Source organism: Lepidochelys kempii, chromosome 25, assembly GCF_965140265.1.
Source record: "Lepidochelys kempii isolate rLepKem1 chromosome 25, rLepKem1.hap2, whole genome shotgun sequence".
Classification (NCBI taxonomy): domain Eukaryota; kingdom Metazoa; phylum Chordata; order Testudines; family Cheloniidae; genus Lepidochelys; species Lepidochelys kempii.
The window spans coordinates 9446395-9461160 of record NC_133280.1 but is presented as its reverse complement, the minus strand read 5'-3'; the positions used below and the strand labels follow the sequence as shown (position 1 = coordinate 9461160).

At 51.9% G+C, this 14766-nt stretch overlaps 2 protein-coding genes and 1 long non-coding RNA gene across 5 annotated transcripts in view; 1 reads left to right on the top strand and 2 right to left on the bottom strand.

Moving 5' to 3' along the window:
• LOC140903273 (uncharacterized) overlaps positions 1-795 on the bottom strand; it is a 38002-nt gene extending 37207 nt beyond the window's left edge. Inside the window, exon 1 of the long non-coding RNA XR_012156203.1 lies at positions 535-795. This is a non-coding gene — a long non-coding RNA (uncharacterized lncRNA). The remainder of the gene's footprint in view (positions 1-534) is intronic.
• Positions 616-8674, top strand: MYDGF (myeloid derived growth factor). The gene is made up of 6 exons (XM_073324276.1): positions 616-793; positions 2929-2979; positions 4528-4589; positions 5559-5640; positions 6535-6607; positions 7773-8674. Exons 1-6 carry the CDS (start codon positions 644-646, stop codon positions 7850-7852), a joined length of 498 nt encoding a protein of 165 aa, XP_073180377.1. The 5' UTR covers positions 616-643; the 3' UTR covers positions 7853-8674.
• TNFAIP8L1 (TNF alpha induced protein 8 like 1) overlaps positions 3181-14766 on the bottom strand; it is a 28948-nt gene continuing 17362 nt past the window's right edge. For all 3 annotated transcript variants that reach the window (XM_073324274.1, XM_073324273.1, XM_073324275.1), the window contains one exon: positions 3181-13399. In XM_073324274.1, the coding sequence (XP_073180375.1) occupies positions 12834-13394 (561 nt within the window). In that variant the 5' untranslated portion in view covers positions 13395-13399 and the 3' untranslated portion in view covers positions 3181-12833. The remainder of the gene's footprint in view (positions 13400-14766) is intronic.

Here is a 14766-nt window from a genome sequence, read left to right as displayed (position 1 = left end):
CGCTCCGGGCAGCGCCAGGGGAGAAAGCCGGCGCCCTGGCAGAAGGAAAACGCCGGTGCCACAGCTCTACCTCTGCGAAGAGAAGCTGCCGCAGCGGTCGCCGCCGCACGCCTGGCGAACGTCGTCCCCACGAGCCCTGCGCGGTGCCCGGGCGGCATCCCCGCTGCGCCGCTCCTTCCCATGTGCGGCTACGAAAGGCCACTGCGGCCGCAGAACCGCACCTGCACGCCCCCGTGCAAAGCCAGCCCCTCTGCCCCGCTCTGCAAACAGTGCGCTGGGCCTCCATTGTGCAAACACCGCCTCCCTCGTGCAAGCGCCCTCGTGCACGCACTGGGCCATTGCCCTTGTGCAAGGGAAGCGCCCTCGTGCACGCACTGGGCCATTGCCCTTGTGCAAGGGAAGCGCCCTCGTGCACGCACTATTCCCCCACACCACGCTGGCTCATGGCAAGGCGGGGGGCCCGGCCTCCCCCCTTGCTGCCCTGAGGGCTCAAGGGAGTAGAGTCCCCAAAGGGTTAATCTACCCGCCAGGTACCTCTGCCCACATCCAAGATGGCCGCCTGGGGATGCGCCTCACGTGGGCCGGCCCGGCCTCGTTCTGAATTGACCCCTCCGCCTCGCCGTACGGAAGCTTCTCTTCCAAGATGGCGGCGCCCAGCGGAGCAGGCGCCAGGCGGCTCTGGGCCGGGCTAGTCCCCGTTCTCCTCCTGTTCGCCGCGGCCGAAGAGGGGCCCAGCACGGCCGAGTTCGACGTGCGGCCCGGCGGGATGGTCCATTCCTTCTCCCGGAGCCTGGTGAGGGGGGAGGGCGCAGTATCCCCCTCCCGGATTGGCTGAGCCACACGTCGCTCAAACGTCCCGCCACTTTGATTGGCTGAGAGCCAGGGCGGGAGGGGTGATGACGCGGCACTGGGAAACAGGGCGGGTCTCAATGGGGCCGGGGCCGGGCCGCTTCCGGCCAAGCGGCTCCTGGCGGGGGCAGGCGGTCCTGAGCCGGGGGGCGGTCCTGAGCCGGGGGGCGGGGCATCGGGCCTGTAGCCCCGCCCCCACGCGGCAGTCTGGAGCCCCTCCCCGAGTTACTGGGGGGGAGGGTCGCTCCATGGGCCCCTCCCCAGTGGTTTTTTGGGGGTGGGGCCCTATTCACCCGTATCCCTTTCCATAGGAAGAGGTAACCCCCCCCCATACACACCCAACCTCCACCAAACGCCTGGGGTCCTGTGGGGCCCCCCCCAGGTTTTCAGGACAGAGGGTTCCTATGCGGTTCCCCCCCCCCCCCCCCCGTGGAGGGCACTGCGGTGTCTGTGACTGGACCCCTGCCAACCCCCAGTGACCCACAAGTGTCCTGCATCTGAGCCCTGCAGAGACTGCCCCCCCCAGCCCCGTCGCCAGGCTGCACTGGAGGCTGCATGAGGGAAGGGCCGCGCCAGTCAAGTGCGGCCTCCAGGCTAAGGGTTCCCGGGCATCTGGTTTTCGACTGGAACGCCCGGTCGAGAAACGACCCTGGCGCGCAGGCGCCAACTTCCCTTGGCGCCGGTGGGCGCTTTTGTCCCCACTGCTCCGCCCCCTCCCTGTCCCTGTTGGACCCCTCCCCAAATCCCCGCCCCGGCCCCGCCTCTTCCCCGAGTGCCCCACGTTCCTCCTCCTCCTCCCCTCTCCCTCCCAGCGCTTGCCGCGCAAAACAGCTGTTTCATGGCGCAAGCGCTGGGAGGGAGGGAGAAGCAGGATGCGACAGTGTGGTCAGGGGAGGAGGCGGAGATGAGCTGGGGTGGGGAGCTGCTGGTGAGTGCAGAGCACCCACCAAATTTTCCCTGTGGGTGCTCCAGCCCCGGAGCACCCACAGAGTCGGCGCCTATGCCCTGGCGGCTCCATTAAAAGTCCGGTTGGCGGTGCAGCGGGGGCCTGGGGCTAAGGCAGGCAGCCTACCTGCCCTGGCTCTGCGCTGCTCCTGGAAGCAGTCGCCAGGTCCCTGCATCCCCTAGGCACTGGGGCGCCCAGGGAGGCTCTGCGCGCTGTCCCAGGGCCAGCTCCGCAGCTCCCCCTGGCTGGGAACCACGACCAATGGGAGCAGCGGGGGGTGGCGCCTGTGGGCATGAAGGCACCTGGAGTGGCTGCCCGTGCACCTAGAGGCCACAAGGACCTGGTAGCCACTTCCTCAGAGCTGCAGTAAGTGCCACTGGGACACCACACCCCAACCCCCTGGCCAAGCCAAGAGCCTCCTCCTGCACCCCAAACCCCTCATCACTGTCCCCACCCTCAGCTGGAACCTTCACCCCCCTGCATCCCAACCCCCTAGCCCAGCCTGCACCCCAAACTCCTCATCCCCAGCCTCACCCTAGAGCTCACACCCCCTCCCGTGCTCCAAACCCCTCGGCCCCAGCACAGAGCCCCCTCCTGCACTCCAAACCCCTCATCCCTGGCCCCATGTGACAGCCTGCATCCCCAGCTGGATCCCTCACCCCTTCCTGCCCCCCAAACGCCCGCCCCACCCTGGTGAAAGTGAGTGAGGGTGGGGAAGAGTGAGCAATGGAGGGGGGGGTGGAGTGAACGGGGTGGGGCGTAGCCTCAGAGAAGGGGCGGGGCGGGTTTGTTCGGTTTTGTGTGATTAGAAAGTTGGTAACCTTACTCCAGGTAGCTTACCCAAGCAGGGGCCTTGCTGCATGAACCCAAATAAACTTGAACCTGTGCATATAGGAAACAAGATATTTAGCCATGTTCTGGGGGAATTGTGAGCACTTCACCCCTTCCTCATGTTTGGAGAGAAAATTTAAGGGCTTTTGGCAAATCAAAACCTAAATTCCCCCCCCCCTAGCTTTTCCAGGTTACATATGTTCTGTGCAATGCCAGGCAAAGTGCATATGCTCAGCAAGTAGCTAGTACCATAGCGTGTCCTGTTTCAGAAAGACAACTGACTTTTCTCTGCTGTTTTCAAGGGGGATCACACCTGCACGTTCACATACGCTTCTCAGGGAGGGACTAATGAGGTGAGTTATTTGAGCACTTCACTTAAGAAACACAGGTGCAGAGGCTCCAAGAAAGTAGAATAAGAAACCTCTCAAGAGGTCTGTATGTAGGATGATTGTATCTAATCACTTTGGTCACCATTTTTCTGGGTCTCTGGAGAACATTAGTATATTTAGATTCCTAGACCTTGCAGTGTAAGAATAAGGAACAGTTGCATCTCTCTTTCTGTGCATAGAAATGATTTTATAAAGACCTCTGTTTCTACCACAGCAACCCAAAGTGTTTAAACGTCTTGAGATACCCCTCTACCCCCCCCACAAAAATAATGAATGACTTAAATTAATAAGTGTTGGGTCTTTTCCATTGCCTTCTGATTGTTGTGCCTTTAGGATTCGTGTATTCAAGCTTTTCTCCACAACCACTAGGGCTAGAAATTTGGTTACAAGAGTCTCTTGTAATCCCCTGACTCAAGGAGCTGGGGCTTTAAAAAATCAAACAAATACCATGAGAGTTGGAAACACTGCATGTCTGCAAAAGAGAATCACCTGTGTCAACCTCACCTGTGGATGAAGTCTGTGTGTGCTACAATAAGGCTGTGTTTAGCAAGTCCTGGATAACTGGAAAGCTTATATAGCTTTGTGGTTAGTTTTGCTTTTTTGCGAGTGTCTCTCTAGAAGAGCGTGACATTTTCAAACCCCTTACTGGTACTGGGAAAATGTGTGTGCAAACAACCAGCAGGCTTTCTGTTCTTAAAGATGCTTGAAGACTTTATTATTCCTTGTATTGCAATAGTACATAGGAGGCCCAGGCGTGGATCATGGCCCCATTGTGCTAGGAGCTGTACAAACACAGAACAAAATGAGTTTAGATTCTTGTGGCAGTTTCCTCTGGAGAAGGGTCTGCCTCTGACCCTCTTCCTGTAGCATGAATGGGGTTATGGCTTTTCTAAGGTGGGGCATGGGGGGGCTGCTGCTGCTCCACTCTTTTATTGATACTGGCAAGAAGCGGAGCTAGAGGAAAGGGGTCCCCTGTGATCCACCCACTAGAAGTGAAGTATTAAAAAGAGCCACAGGTAGTTAAGTGGCAAACGGTGTTTAATTGTGTGTGTGCGGTTTTAACAAATCACCCTTTATCAATGCAAAATTTGTAATGAAAGAGGTGCCGGGGCTCAAGCAATTTTTTTACTTACATAACTGATGCGCCAATCCAAGAGGTGCCAGGACTCTGAATTGCCAATCCCAGAATTGCCAATGAATTGCCAATGCCAGGGCTCTGAACTGCCAAGCCTAGAGGCCCCTGGGCTCAAGCAAGCCCTGGCACAAATTAGGCACTACCCTTCGTTTGAGAATCATATTCTGCCCTTCTCAAGCTTTCTCTCCTCATGCAATAAAGCCACAATATGAAGAATGTGACTTTAAGTTTCCAGTCTTGGTCTTTCTCATGAGATCCCTCCCCGGGAGTGTCAGTTGTATCTGGGGAGGCTTGTGATGTGCGTAGCTAGCATCATTGCATTGGGCATGACTGTAAATGCTACCAAGATATACTGTTCAGACCTTTTCTCTCCACAGCAATGGCAGATGAGCATTGGAGTCAGTGAAGATGACAAACTCTTCTCCTGTTCAGTGTGGAGGTGTGTTGAGTCATTTAAGAATATGCCGTGTTCTCTGTACCTGGTCCTTTGAATCTCCTCTGCTCTCAGTATTCAGTTCTCCAGAGAGACTCTCTGTTTGGTAGACTCTGCCCCACTTTGCACTCTCCTGCAGAGGTCTGAGGCTTTTGGGAATATGTTTGGATCTGTTAGGGCTCAATTTCAACTCCAAATTGCTGCCCCTTTCCTTTGTTCGGTGGCGTGTCCCTCCTCATGCTGCAGCTGGGATCTTCTACACTGAGGCCTGGTCTCCACTAAAAAGCTAGGTTGACCCAGCTACATCGCTCAGGGGTGTGAAAAATCTACACTCCATCACAACTTAGCTGTGCTGACCTAACCCTCAGTGCAGACAGCGCTAGGCCGACAGAAGAATTCTTTTGTCGACCTAGCTCTCGGAGGGGTGGATTACCTTCGCCAGTAGGCGAACCCCTCCCATCGGCATAGGTAGTGTCTACACTGAAGCGTTCAAGTGTAGACAAGCCCTCAGACTTAGTTGGCAGCCAGGATTCAGGGTATAGATAAACCCTGCCGTCTCCTAGCCTTTCCTCACTAGGCGGAAGTACAGGAGAAAGGTGAGGTACGTTCCTGAAGGAACAGTACACCCTGTGATCGCTACGCATGCTCTCCCTGCACCTCTGTCTTTTCTTGGGCCGGGCCAATTCACAACAGGGACACCCAGCCCCCAGCAGAGACCTGCTTTCTTTCAGAGCATTTCTTCCCACCCCTGTTGGCCAGTAAGAGAGATACACTTCACCTCCTCCCTCGGCTGAGCACGATGTCTGTAATGCTTCCACCCACTAGCTGGGGAAGCCAGGGGACGAAATTCAGATCCTGATTTCCCTGAGTGGCAGTGATGTTCTAATTGCCGGGCCGGCAGCACGCTCCTGTTCTGTGCCTTCTGGATAACCTTTTCCCTCTTTCAAAGTCAAAGATTTTGCTCTTTCTTTTCAGGCCTCAGGGAAAGTCTTATCTCTTCTTTACCCAGTTTAAAGCTGAAGTGAAAGGAGCAAAGATAGAGTATGGCATGGCTTATGTAAGTCCCACCTGATTACTTTGAATGGGCATATGGGAGACGGGCTATAAATTGGAATGTTCAGACAGCTGTAGTATTAAATGCGTACAATGAAATCATTGCTCAGTTGTGCACTGAATTAAACCATGGTTCTGGTCAGAAACGTGGCTACAAAGGGACCCTCGTGCAGCATAGAGTACCTGCTCCCTGAAAGTTTTTGACTAGTTGCTGGCTTTATGGACACCAGTTGCTACTCTTCTCACTAGTTCAGAAGCAATGCTGCTATGGGATACTTGGCGGGGGGCGGCAGCGGAGAAGAGGGGAGTTTTGGCCCAATCCATCCAACATTCATTGTGCAGTGGGTAAAGCATATGTTGGACCCGTTAAAAGATACAAAAGGTTTATAGAGAACCACAGAAATGAGAGAGAGAAGACTTTCTACTTCTGTGGTTCACAGCTTCTTCAATACTGCAACCCCATGTTCCAAAAGAAACAACGTTTTCTCCTCCTCCCCCACATTTTATGTAGCCATTAAGAAAGGAAGGGTGCATATAACCCCATGGAACCTGTTTATGACCCCCATGGTCCAGTCCATTCCTCACACCGTACTCCTAGCCAGTGCACTAGCCACTCCCTGCCTGCTATTCTGCAGTGCTTTGCCCTATGCAGTTCTAAATGTCTCACATGATGAGCCTTCCCAGCACCTCCCCAGGGAAATAAATTCAATAGGAACTAGGACAAATTCCCAGAGATTGGCCTTTAAATTTCCTTTGCTGATTTAATCCCTTGACCCTCGTTGTTACAAGCTACAGGAGCCAAAGCAATCTTTGGCAGTGAAGCCAGTTGATTGTTTTGTTTAACATGGAAGCTCTCTGGATTAGCTCATATGGCAAAATTTATTTGTTCCCATTTCAGTCCCAAGCTGCAACGGGTGGACAGAGCGATATCCCCTTAAAGGCGGAGGAATTTGAAATCACCGAAACCACAGGTATGTAGCTATCTAAAGAGCAGAGTGTCAGAGGGACTCGTGAGGGCAATTAGGTTACTTATCCAACACGAGAGATCTCTGTATATCCTGGGGAAAAGGCATTCTGTTGCAAATAGGCAACAGAAGTATGGAAAAACTACATACACTACCCAGCTGATGGTTAAGATATATTTTAATCTACTGCTGGAGCTTGGCAGTCCAATAGGAGACTCATGGGAAAAGGCACCTGGGCCCTGGATGATTCCGAATCACAGGTGGTGTGTTAATGGTAACGATGGATCCTGAGCTCTTTGGGGTAGGAACTGTCTTTTTGGTGCTTGGCTGTACAGCACGTAACAAAATGGGGCCCTGATCCCTTCCTGGATCCCATAGGTGTTACCACGCTATGTAAGTGCAGGGGGGACAATGACTTTATTAATAAGCCTCTAGTGCGGGGGGTTCTCAGGGCAAGTTTTTTGGTGGCCTCAGTGTGTGGCCACCAACTCTTCCTGGTGGCTTCCCCTAAAATACTTAATTAGCTTTAGGAAAAAACAAATAAATATGCCCATAGCTATGTCCAAATCATTGTAATTTATTTATTGCTAGCTAGTAAGTCTGTTATGAAAAGTGGTATTAACAAGCATACAAGTATCGCTTTTCACAGCAGACTTACTTAAGCTCTGGATGGAAGGGTTGGGGGAGGCAGCGGGGGGAGCCCGAAGCCCTGTGGTCAGAGCCTGCTGCCTCTCTGTCCTGCCACCCCAGAGCTGAAGCCTAAAGTCTGAACCCCATCACTCCTGAGAAGGTGGGGACTCACCAGCTGCCTGGTCCTCCAGCATTATGCCCCAGATGTCTCCACAGGGGGAGCAGGGCCTAACCCCTGCTGGCGGCCCCAGCAACCAACACCAAGGTGATGCATCTTGGAGCAACAGGGAGGGGTCTCTACTTCCCTACCCTCCAATAACAGTCCAGGAGGCTATGGCTGCAAGAAAAGACCCTGGTGGCCACATGCGCCCATGGTGGCTGCATTTCAGAAACGCTGCAAATGCACTCCACATCGTAGAAGGTGATCAGTGCAGTTCAGTTTTTGATTTGCCCCCTCGATCTCTTGGAAGGAAGCGGGGGTTCTAATAGTTGATGCTTCATCGTCCATTTACTCCCTGTTGTGTGTTTTCTCTCATTCCAGTGGCTCACAAAGAAGGCAAGTTCCGTTCCGAACTGTCCAAACTAGTGATTGTAGCGAAAACGCCCCATGATGAGTTGTGATCCGGGGACCTAGGGAAGGGGCTTGTCTCTCAGCTGGAGAAGCTTGATGGATAAAGGGGACTTGTTCTTATTTGCTGGTTGTCTAGGGTGTTCTTTCCTGTTTCCCACATAGAAGTATATCGGGGTCCACTCTGAACTAGACTTGGAGGTGTTAAGTCAGACACCCTGTCTTGTGTCAGAGTAACCATGTGCCTGAGGTGCTAGAAGTCTTTGCAGCTGGAGACTTCCTCTGAGATTCTTGATCTGTAGCCAGCCATTCTGTTGCCTGCTTTCTGCTTCAGTGATCAGCTGAATAGGGTAAAGCTCTCCTTTAGCTATGTCTCCTTATCTTCCTTGCTAAGCAGAGCAATGCAGAAAGATAAGGAGCAGGGTTTGCTAAAGGAAAGTAGTTAACTCTCTAGTCTCTGGAGAGGGAATAAGATTTCTGCCCAGAAGCGTGACAGGAAGAACAGATTAAATGGGTAATATGGGGGGGGGGGTACAGAACCGGCCAAACCCATTCACTTTACTATCTGGCGGGTGATCACCAAAGAACAGCATTTGGTGAGCTGAGGAGGAAACTCTGCCCTGTTGCCCAGATCAGAATTTGGTACCTTGGCATAAGAAAAGCAGAGCTGTGGGGTTCACACAGGCCTTGTTTATTCCGATACAACACAGAAATCCATCCAATGAGGCATCCATTATTCAATACAATTCTGGGACTATTTTCGTATATACTGAAGTGATTTTCTTATGTAGACTAATAACTGTGAAGGAATCCAGAATTCCCTTCATAGGTATATAAAAAATAAAATAAAGTAGAGCATCATGTCTCCAGGTTCACTTAGATTGGTTGCTCTTGCTGTTCCAGCTTCTTACTGTCTCTGTGATTGGAAGCCCAGAGTGTGGAATAGCCTTTGCTCGTCAGTTTGACATCCAGTCAGGAGACACCTGCAAATCCTCATACTGGGTCTCCTTGGTTGGGAGGTTGACATGTCACAAGACAAAGGCCACTGAAGGTCAGAGAGATAACCCACGATCTATGTCTGAGACACCTAGAATGCAAAGGGTCAATTGCAACATTGAATCCATCCGCCTGTGAGAAGCTGTATCAGACATTTCATCATCTATTGTAGGCCCCAGCCATGGTGCAAAGACAACACTAGCTCTATGAGTTTGTCCCATTCTCCCAGTAGCTGTTGCTGGGTCACTTGTCTGTTGGACAGTAGTTAGAGACATTTTGTAGAGTCCACGTGTTCTTCGGAAGTCGGTTGCTCCCTTGTACTGAGGTTTTTAGAAGCCTACCTGATTTCCAGAGATGCTGAGAACTCGTAGCTCTCAAAGACAGAGAGGGGGAGATTTGGGGGGGGTGTCAATTGGGGAAAAAACGGAAGTTCCAGGCAAGGCCCATGTCTGAGGGATCCTCCTTGTATAGTTGCTATATAGACATGTTCCTGGTGAGTTTGGAGGTATGCCACATCATGCATGGTCATATCAGTGACTCATGATTGAGGACTCTTGCTCAGTCCAGAGAACTTTTCACCACAGAGACGTTCCACATAAATGATGCTGAGAACAGAGCAGTAAAGCATTTTCCTGTCAGCGCTCCAGCCCTTTGCTGCCGCATCAATCAGACCGGTTCCGCTTCGGTTTCTCTCTGCAAATCTGCCAATATGCTAGCTGCCTATTGACAGGCTGTTCCAGGCCTGGGCCTCTCATCAGCATAGACTGACAGGCGCAGGATGGTAAAGTAATATGGATTAAACCTCCGCTTGCAAACTTTTATAACGGAGAGCCCCAGAGGTGAAGAGCTGCTGTACACAGCATGCCCCTGGGCTCTTATATTCATGCACCTGTAGCCACGCCGTTCCCCTGCATCCCCAGCTGCTTTGCACAATTACATTAGCTGCAATAGTTTGGAATAAGCCAAATTAAACACAGGAGGCTGGGGCTTTGCAATTTTAAAAGCCTGAAATTTATCAGTCCCTCGACCCAGCAGCAGAAAAGGAGCTGTGTATGAGAGGGGCACAGCTGCTCACTGCTCTAAATCTACCGGGTTAGCATGAGCAAGCTCCTGAAGGCCAGAGCTGCTGCGCCTGCAGACATCCTTTGGAACAGGAGGTCACTGAGATAAGGCAAGGCTGCCTTTGTGAAGCAGCTGCTCTGCTTAAAGGACCATTTTCAAAGCACAATGCAGGGATCAGAGTGCTGAAGACAGGCCCTGGATGGTGGCATCCGGTTCAGACCGTGCTCTTGGCGAGAAAGGTGCTTTCACCCCCTGCCTTTAGTTCGTTCTTAAAAGAGCGAGAAGCCAAACAGAGGATTTATCTGGGGCTGCCCCCTAGCGTGGCAACAGAACTGTGGTAACACTGCTGCAGAACTCAGTACTCGGGTTTGCGTGCTAAAGGGGAACGACCACCCCGCAGCCCCTCGGCTCACGTGTTCTCGTTCGCGTTTGAAGTTGGGCCCCTGGTTGAATGGTGGCAGCATAGTAAAGCTGTCAAACTTTATTTAAAAGAAGGGTGGCTGGATGACTTGAATGGCTGGCCAATGGGATTATAGAATCACCTAATTGACAGTGCTGCAACTGGTCTCCACTGGTCTGGGGGCTAATTCCCACTGAATAGGTGACCACCACAATTGACCCCTCCTGGCACCAAGTTAGCAGGGGGTGATGACCTAACTACCTTCTTGCCCTCTAGAAACAGCCCCTCCCCATCAGGGCTGCGGGAGGGGAAGAGGGAAGCTTGCCCAGCCACTGCCCACCTTGTACCTGCTCTGTGGATAAAAGTGGATGGTTAAGGGCTGGAGCACCATAGTCCTGAACTGGAGGCAGTGTGGCTTAGTGAACAGAGCACTTGCCTGGGGCTCAGGAGAGCTGGGTTCTATTCTCAGCTCTCTTGGGGACCGTGAGCAATTCACCTCCCAGTTGCGTGCCTCAGTTTCTCTATCCATAAATAGAGACAATGCTACTGATGTCCTTTCTAAAGCACTTTGAGATCCACAGATAAAAGACGCTAGGTAAAAGGTTGGGATTAGTAAGCAGGGCTGTGGTTCAGAGTCACACACATTCTAAAGAGCGGGGGCTGTCCGAGGTGACACACAAAGTGCCTAATCTGAGCTCTTGCTCCCCAGCAGCCCAGCCCTGCATGGGGTTAAATGCCCTCCACTCACATGAACGTGGGTAGGATCCCTGGGTCCCCCAGGCTTTGCTGCTGCACCTAGAGGTACACAGTTCTGCACCTCTGCTTTCCTGGGCAGAACCCTGGTGCAGAAAAGGAAAAGGCCTTAGGCTAGTACTTCTGTTTAAATAGCAAAAGCTCTGCGAGCACCTGCCAGCGATGTGCCCTGCTTACTTACAGCATTTGTAGCCAAACCCTGTACTGTGCTCCGGTGGAAGAGACAACTTTATTTCAGTAACTCACCAGGGCTACGTGGTTGGGGGTTTTTGTTTTTTTTTTAATTTATTGGAATCTAAGATGTCTCCAACCTACGACATACTAGGGAAAGCCCCCGAGGACCAAATCTAAACAGTTACATTGATATAATCAGCCGGAGGGGCTGACGACAGAGAAATTCAGTTTGGATTTCAGAGGAGGAGGAGGAAAGTACACATTTGCTATTTGGTTTGAAAATACAGACTCCTCTTTTCCCCTCTAGGAAAGGAACATAGACAGAAAATAATGCTCCACCATTCTCAGTTCGAAGGAAGAGGCTGCCTCTGTAACTAGCCCAAAGTACTCACTGGGCAACAGTCAGGGGGGCAAGTGGTACCTGGAGCATGGCCACTTCTTGGTGCACCCCCTAGTTTAGGCCTGACCTGTGTTAAGCTTTGAACCACAACAACAGTGTCTCAACCTGACCACCCTCGCTGCAGCCTCTCCCCCCTTCAAGGGTCCCTCCCCATCCTGGGACCCTGTGGGTAGGGCCCTGCAAACCTGCAGATGTCTGCTTGGTATCCGCATCCGCAAATATGGTCTGCGGATATAAATTTTGTATCCGTGCAGGGTTCGACTTGTGGGGTGATCCATCCAAGCTGGGTCCATCCCTATGTGAAATCCTCCCACTATCCATAACTTGCCCCCCCAGGAGACAATAGTGAGGTAAACACCACAACCCAATTCTTGCTTGCAAGGTGCTAATACACTTTCCCCGGCCGAGGGGTGCTAGACCATAGCATGGGTTTGTAAAGCATTTTAGAATATGGCTCATCCTTTTCTATGCTGGCCAGGGAAACCCAGCCAGCATGGTTTGAACTCCAGGATAGACAGCCTTACATCTTGGCAGTGGCAGGGGCATCTGAACCACTCCTCCATGCTCTCTGCTTGAATTAATCTTAACTAAGAAAAAAAAAAGTTACACACAAGACAAAGTGGGTTCCTCTCCCTCACCAGAATTAAAATAGATTTAGAAGTGAGAGAGATTCTGCTACAGCAGGACTCCTTGGACTCTGAATTTAAGAGCACTTGGTGGATAAACATATATACAGTGAGACCAAGGTCCTTTAACCAGAGAGCTCACGTACTGTGGGGCTTGGCCTCTGATGGGTTAGAGACACTGGGCTGGGTTCCAAAGCGGATATCAAGCCAGTGCAAAGAAGAGCATTTGCTCCAGTCTCACTCAGACAAACAACCCCGCCGCCTTTGGTGTAGTTGTCCCCCCGTGGGGTAGAGACGGAAGCTGCTTTGTCTCATTTTAATTTCCTTAGGGAGCTAAAGTGAGGTGAAGAGATTCCAGCTACCAAGACAAGTAGCAGATTGTAACCTCATTTAGACAGACAGTGAAGAGTCCTTGGTCTTCATGAGAGAAAAAAAAAAAAAAAAGGAAAGAGCAAGACGTTTAGCACTGTGGAGAAAGAGTGCGTGAGAAGGCCTGACCCACTGAAAACAACAGACGTCTTGCCGTTAAATTCACGGACACCAGAATGCAGCCTGGAAAGTCCAGGTAGAAGAGAGCCAGGCAAAGAGCCAAACAGTTGCTCTCAGGCCTTGTCTTTGCTGGTTCATATGTTGTCCTCATCCAGCATTTTGTTGACCCCTTCACAGATCCTCTGCAGGTGGGTGCGGTAGGGTTCGGAAGGTCCGTACAGCGCCGACAGGAACTCGTAGTCCGCAAAGTGGTTGAAGACGTGATTGATCCTGGAGTGGGACTTGGCCGTCAGGTGGGTGTTGACGGCCTGGTGGAGCAGGTCGCGGCACTCGTTCAGCACGCCGGACATGACCCTGCGGTCGAAGGTGAAGTCTATCTGGTAGAAGCTGACGGCGGTCATGGCCAGCGTGTGCACTTTCTTGCGGAAGTGCTCCATCAGCCGCAGCTCGTCGGCGCTGAACTGCCGGTTGCGGTACAGCACCCCCAGCTTCATGACGATCTTGATCAGGTTCTTGATGATCTTCTGGGCCTCCTTGCGGTTGTGGGTGAACTCCTTGGTGACCCGGTACAGCTCATCCAGAACCTCGCTGCTGGTGTCATCAATGAAGATGTTCGCCATGGTCTTGGAGGCCATCTTGCTCAGGAGCTTTTTCTGAGCCTGCAGAACCAAGTTCTTGGTGCTGAAGGTGTCCATCTTCTCTGGAAGGGGGAAAAGAGAACAGAACCGTGTGATTCAGGCCTTGTCCTGGAGTAATGAGCCCTCCCTTCCCAGCACAGGTCCGCGCGCACACAAAAGCATCTTGGTCTAATAGTTAGAGCAGAGGGAGCTGGGAGTCTGGCCTCCTGCAGTCTGTTCCCAGCTTTGGGATGGGAGGATGGTCTAGTGGTCAGAACAGGGAAGGTCAGAGCATCAGGACGCCTGGGGTCTGTACCCAGCTTTAGGAGTGCGCACGGTTTACAGAGTAGGAGACTAGGAGCCAAGAGTCCTGGGTTCTTTCCCCCTTTCTGGGAACAGGTGTAATCTAGTGGCTAGGTATTACAGTGGGATAAAATTCCCTAAACATCAAAGGAAGGTCAATGCACTGCGTACATTGGAAAGGCCCATTAGACCTCTATTGCTCTCTTCCCACCTGAGATCTGTATTGCTACCTATGCAGAATGGGATTTATTACCAGTTGTTTTAATGTGCCCTCCTTAAAATCTGGCTCATTTCCTTGAGGGGGAGACCCGCGTGACACTTGTTGGTCAACGTGTGGCTGGTGAGCAGCTCTTTAGCACAGCAGAGCTCACACCCCGAGAGTGGGTAACATTATAAGCCACGTTTGCTGATATAATTTTGTTCAGTCCCTGCAAGCTGCCAGAGAGCAGCACTCCTGCTGGTTTCCTTTTGTGTTTCTCAAAGCACATCAAAGCACTTGATTTCTCCGGCTCCCTGCTATGCCAGAGTTTGGATTCTGGAACCGATTCAGTTTCCTGGCTGGATGATAACCTGTGCTCACCATTACTCAGGGACCGAGTCTCCTGCGCGCCCCACCGGCGCTGCGTGAGGGAATTTGATTCTTGCAAGCCCACCAAAGAAGAAAGAAGTGAGGAGCTCATAAGCAAGGTTATCAGCTTAGCTGATGGCTGCACACAGATGAATGCAGCAATTCAGGCAAGAGAAAGACCGAGAGACAGGTTACAAGACCTGCCTAGGACTCACAAACACAAACCGAGCCACTTAGCCAGTGATTGTGTTAGAGACTGAAACAAGTGAATGAAGCAACACAGGTGCTGGGATTCATCCTGCCTGGAACAGCAACACACTACAGACCATCGTAACAACAAGCTCTCATGTTAGGACAGATGGGAAAGAGAAGCAGGTCGGTGATGCAGCTGTTTCCATATGGTGGGACCTGTTTACGCTGAATCTGAACAAATTTGGTTTGGCGCTTTCATTGGCTCAAGCGATCGGAGTTTAAGTCCCAGCTCTGCCACAAGCTCCCTGTGTGACAGTCACTGACTTGCTCTGTGCCTCAGTTTCCCCATTGGCAAAATATGGGTAACAATCCTTCCTTTTGCCCGCC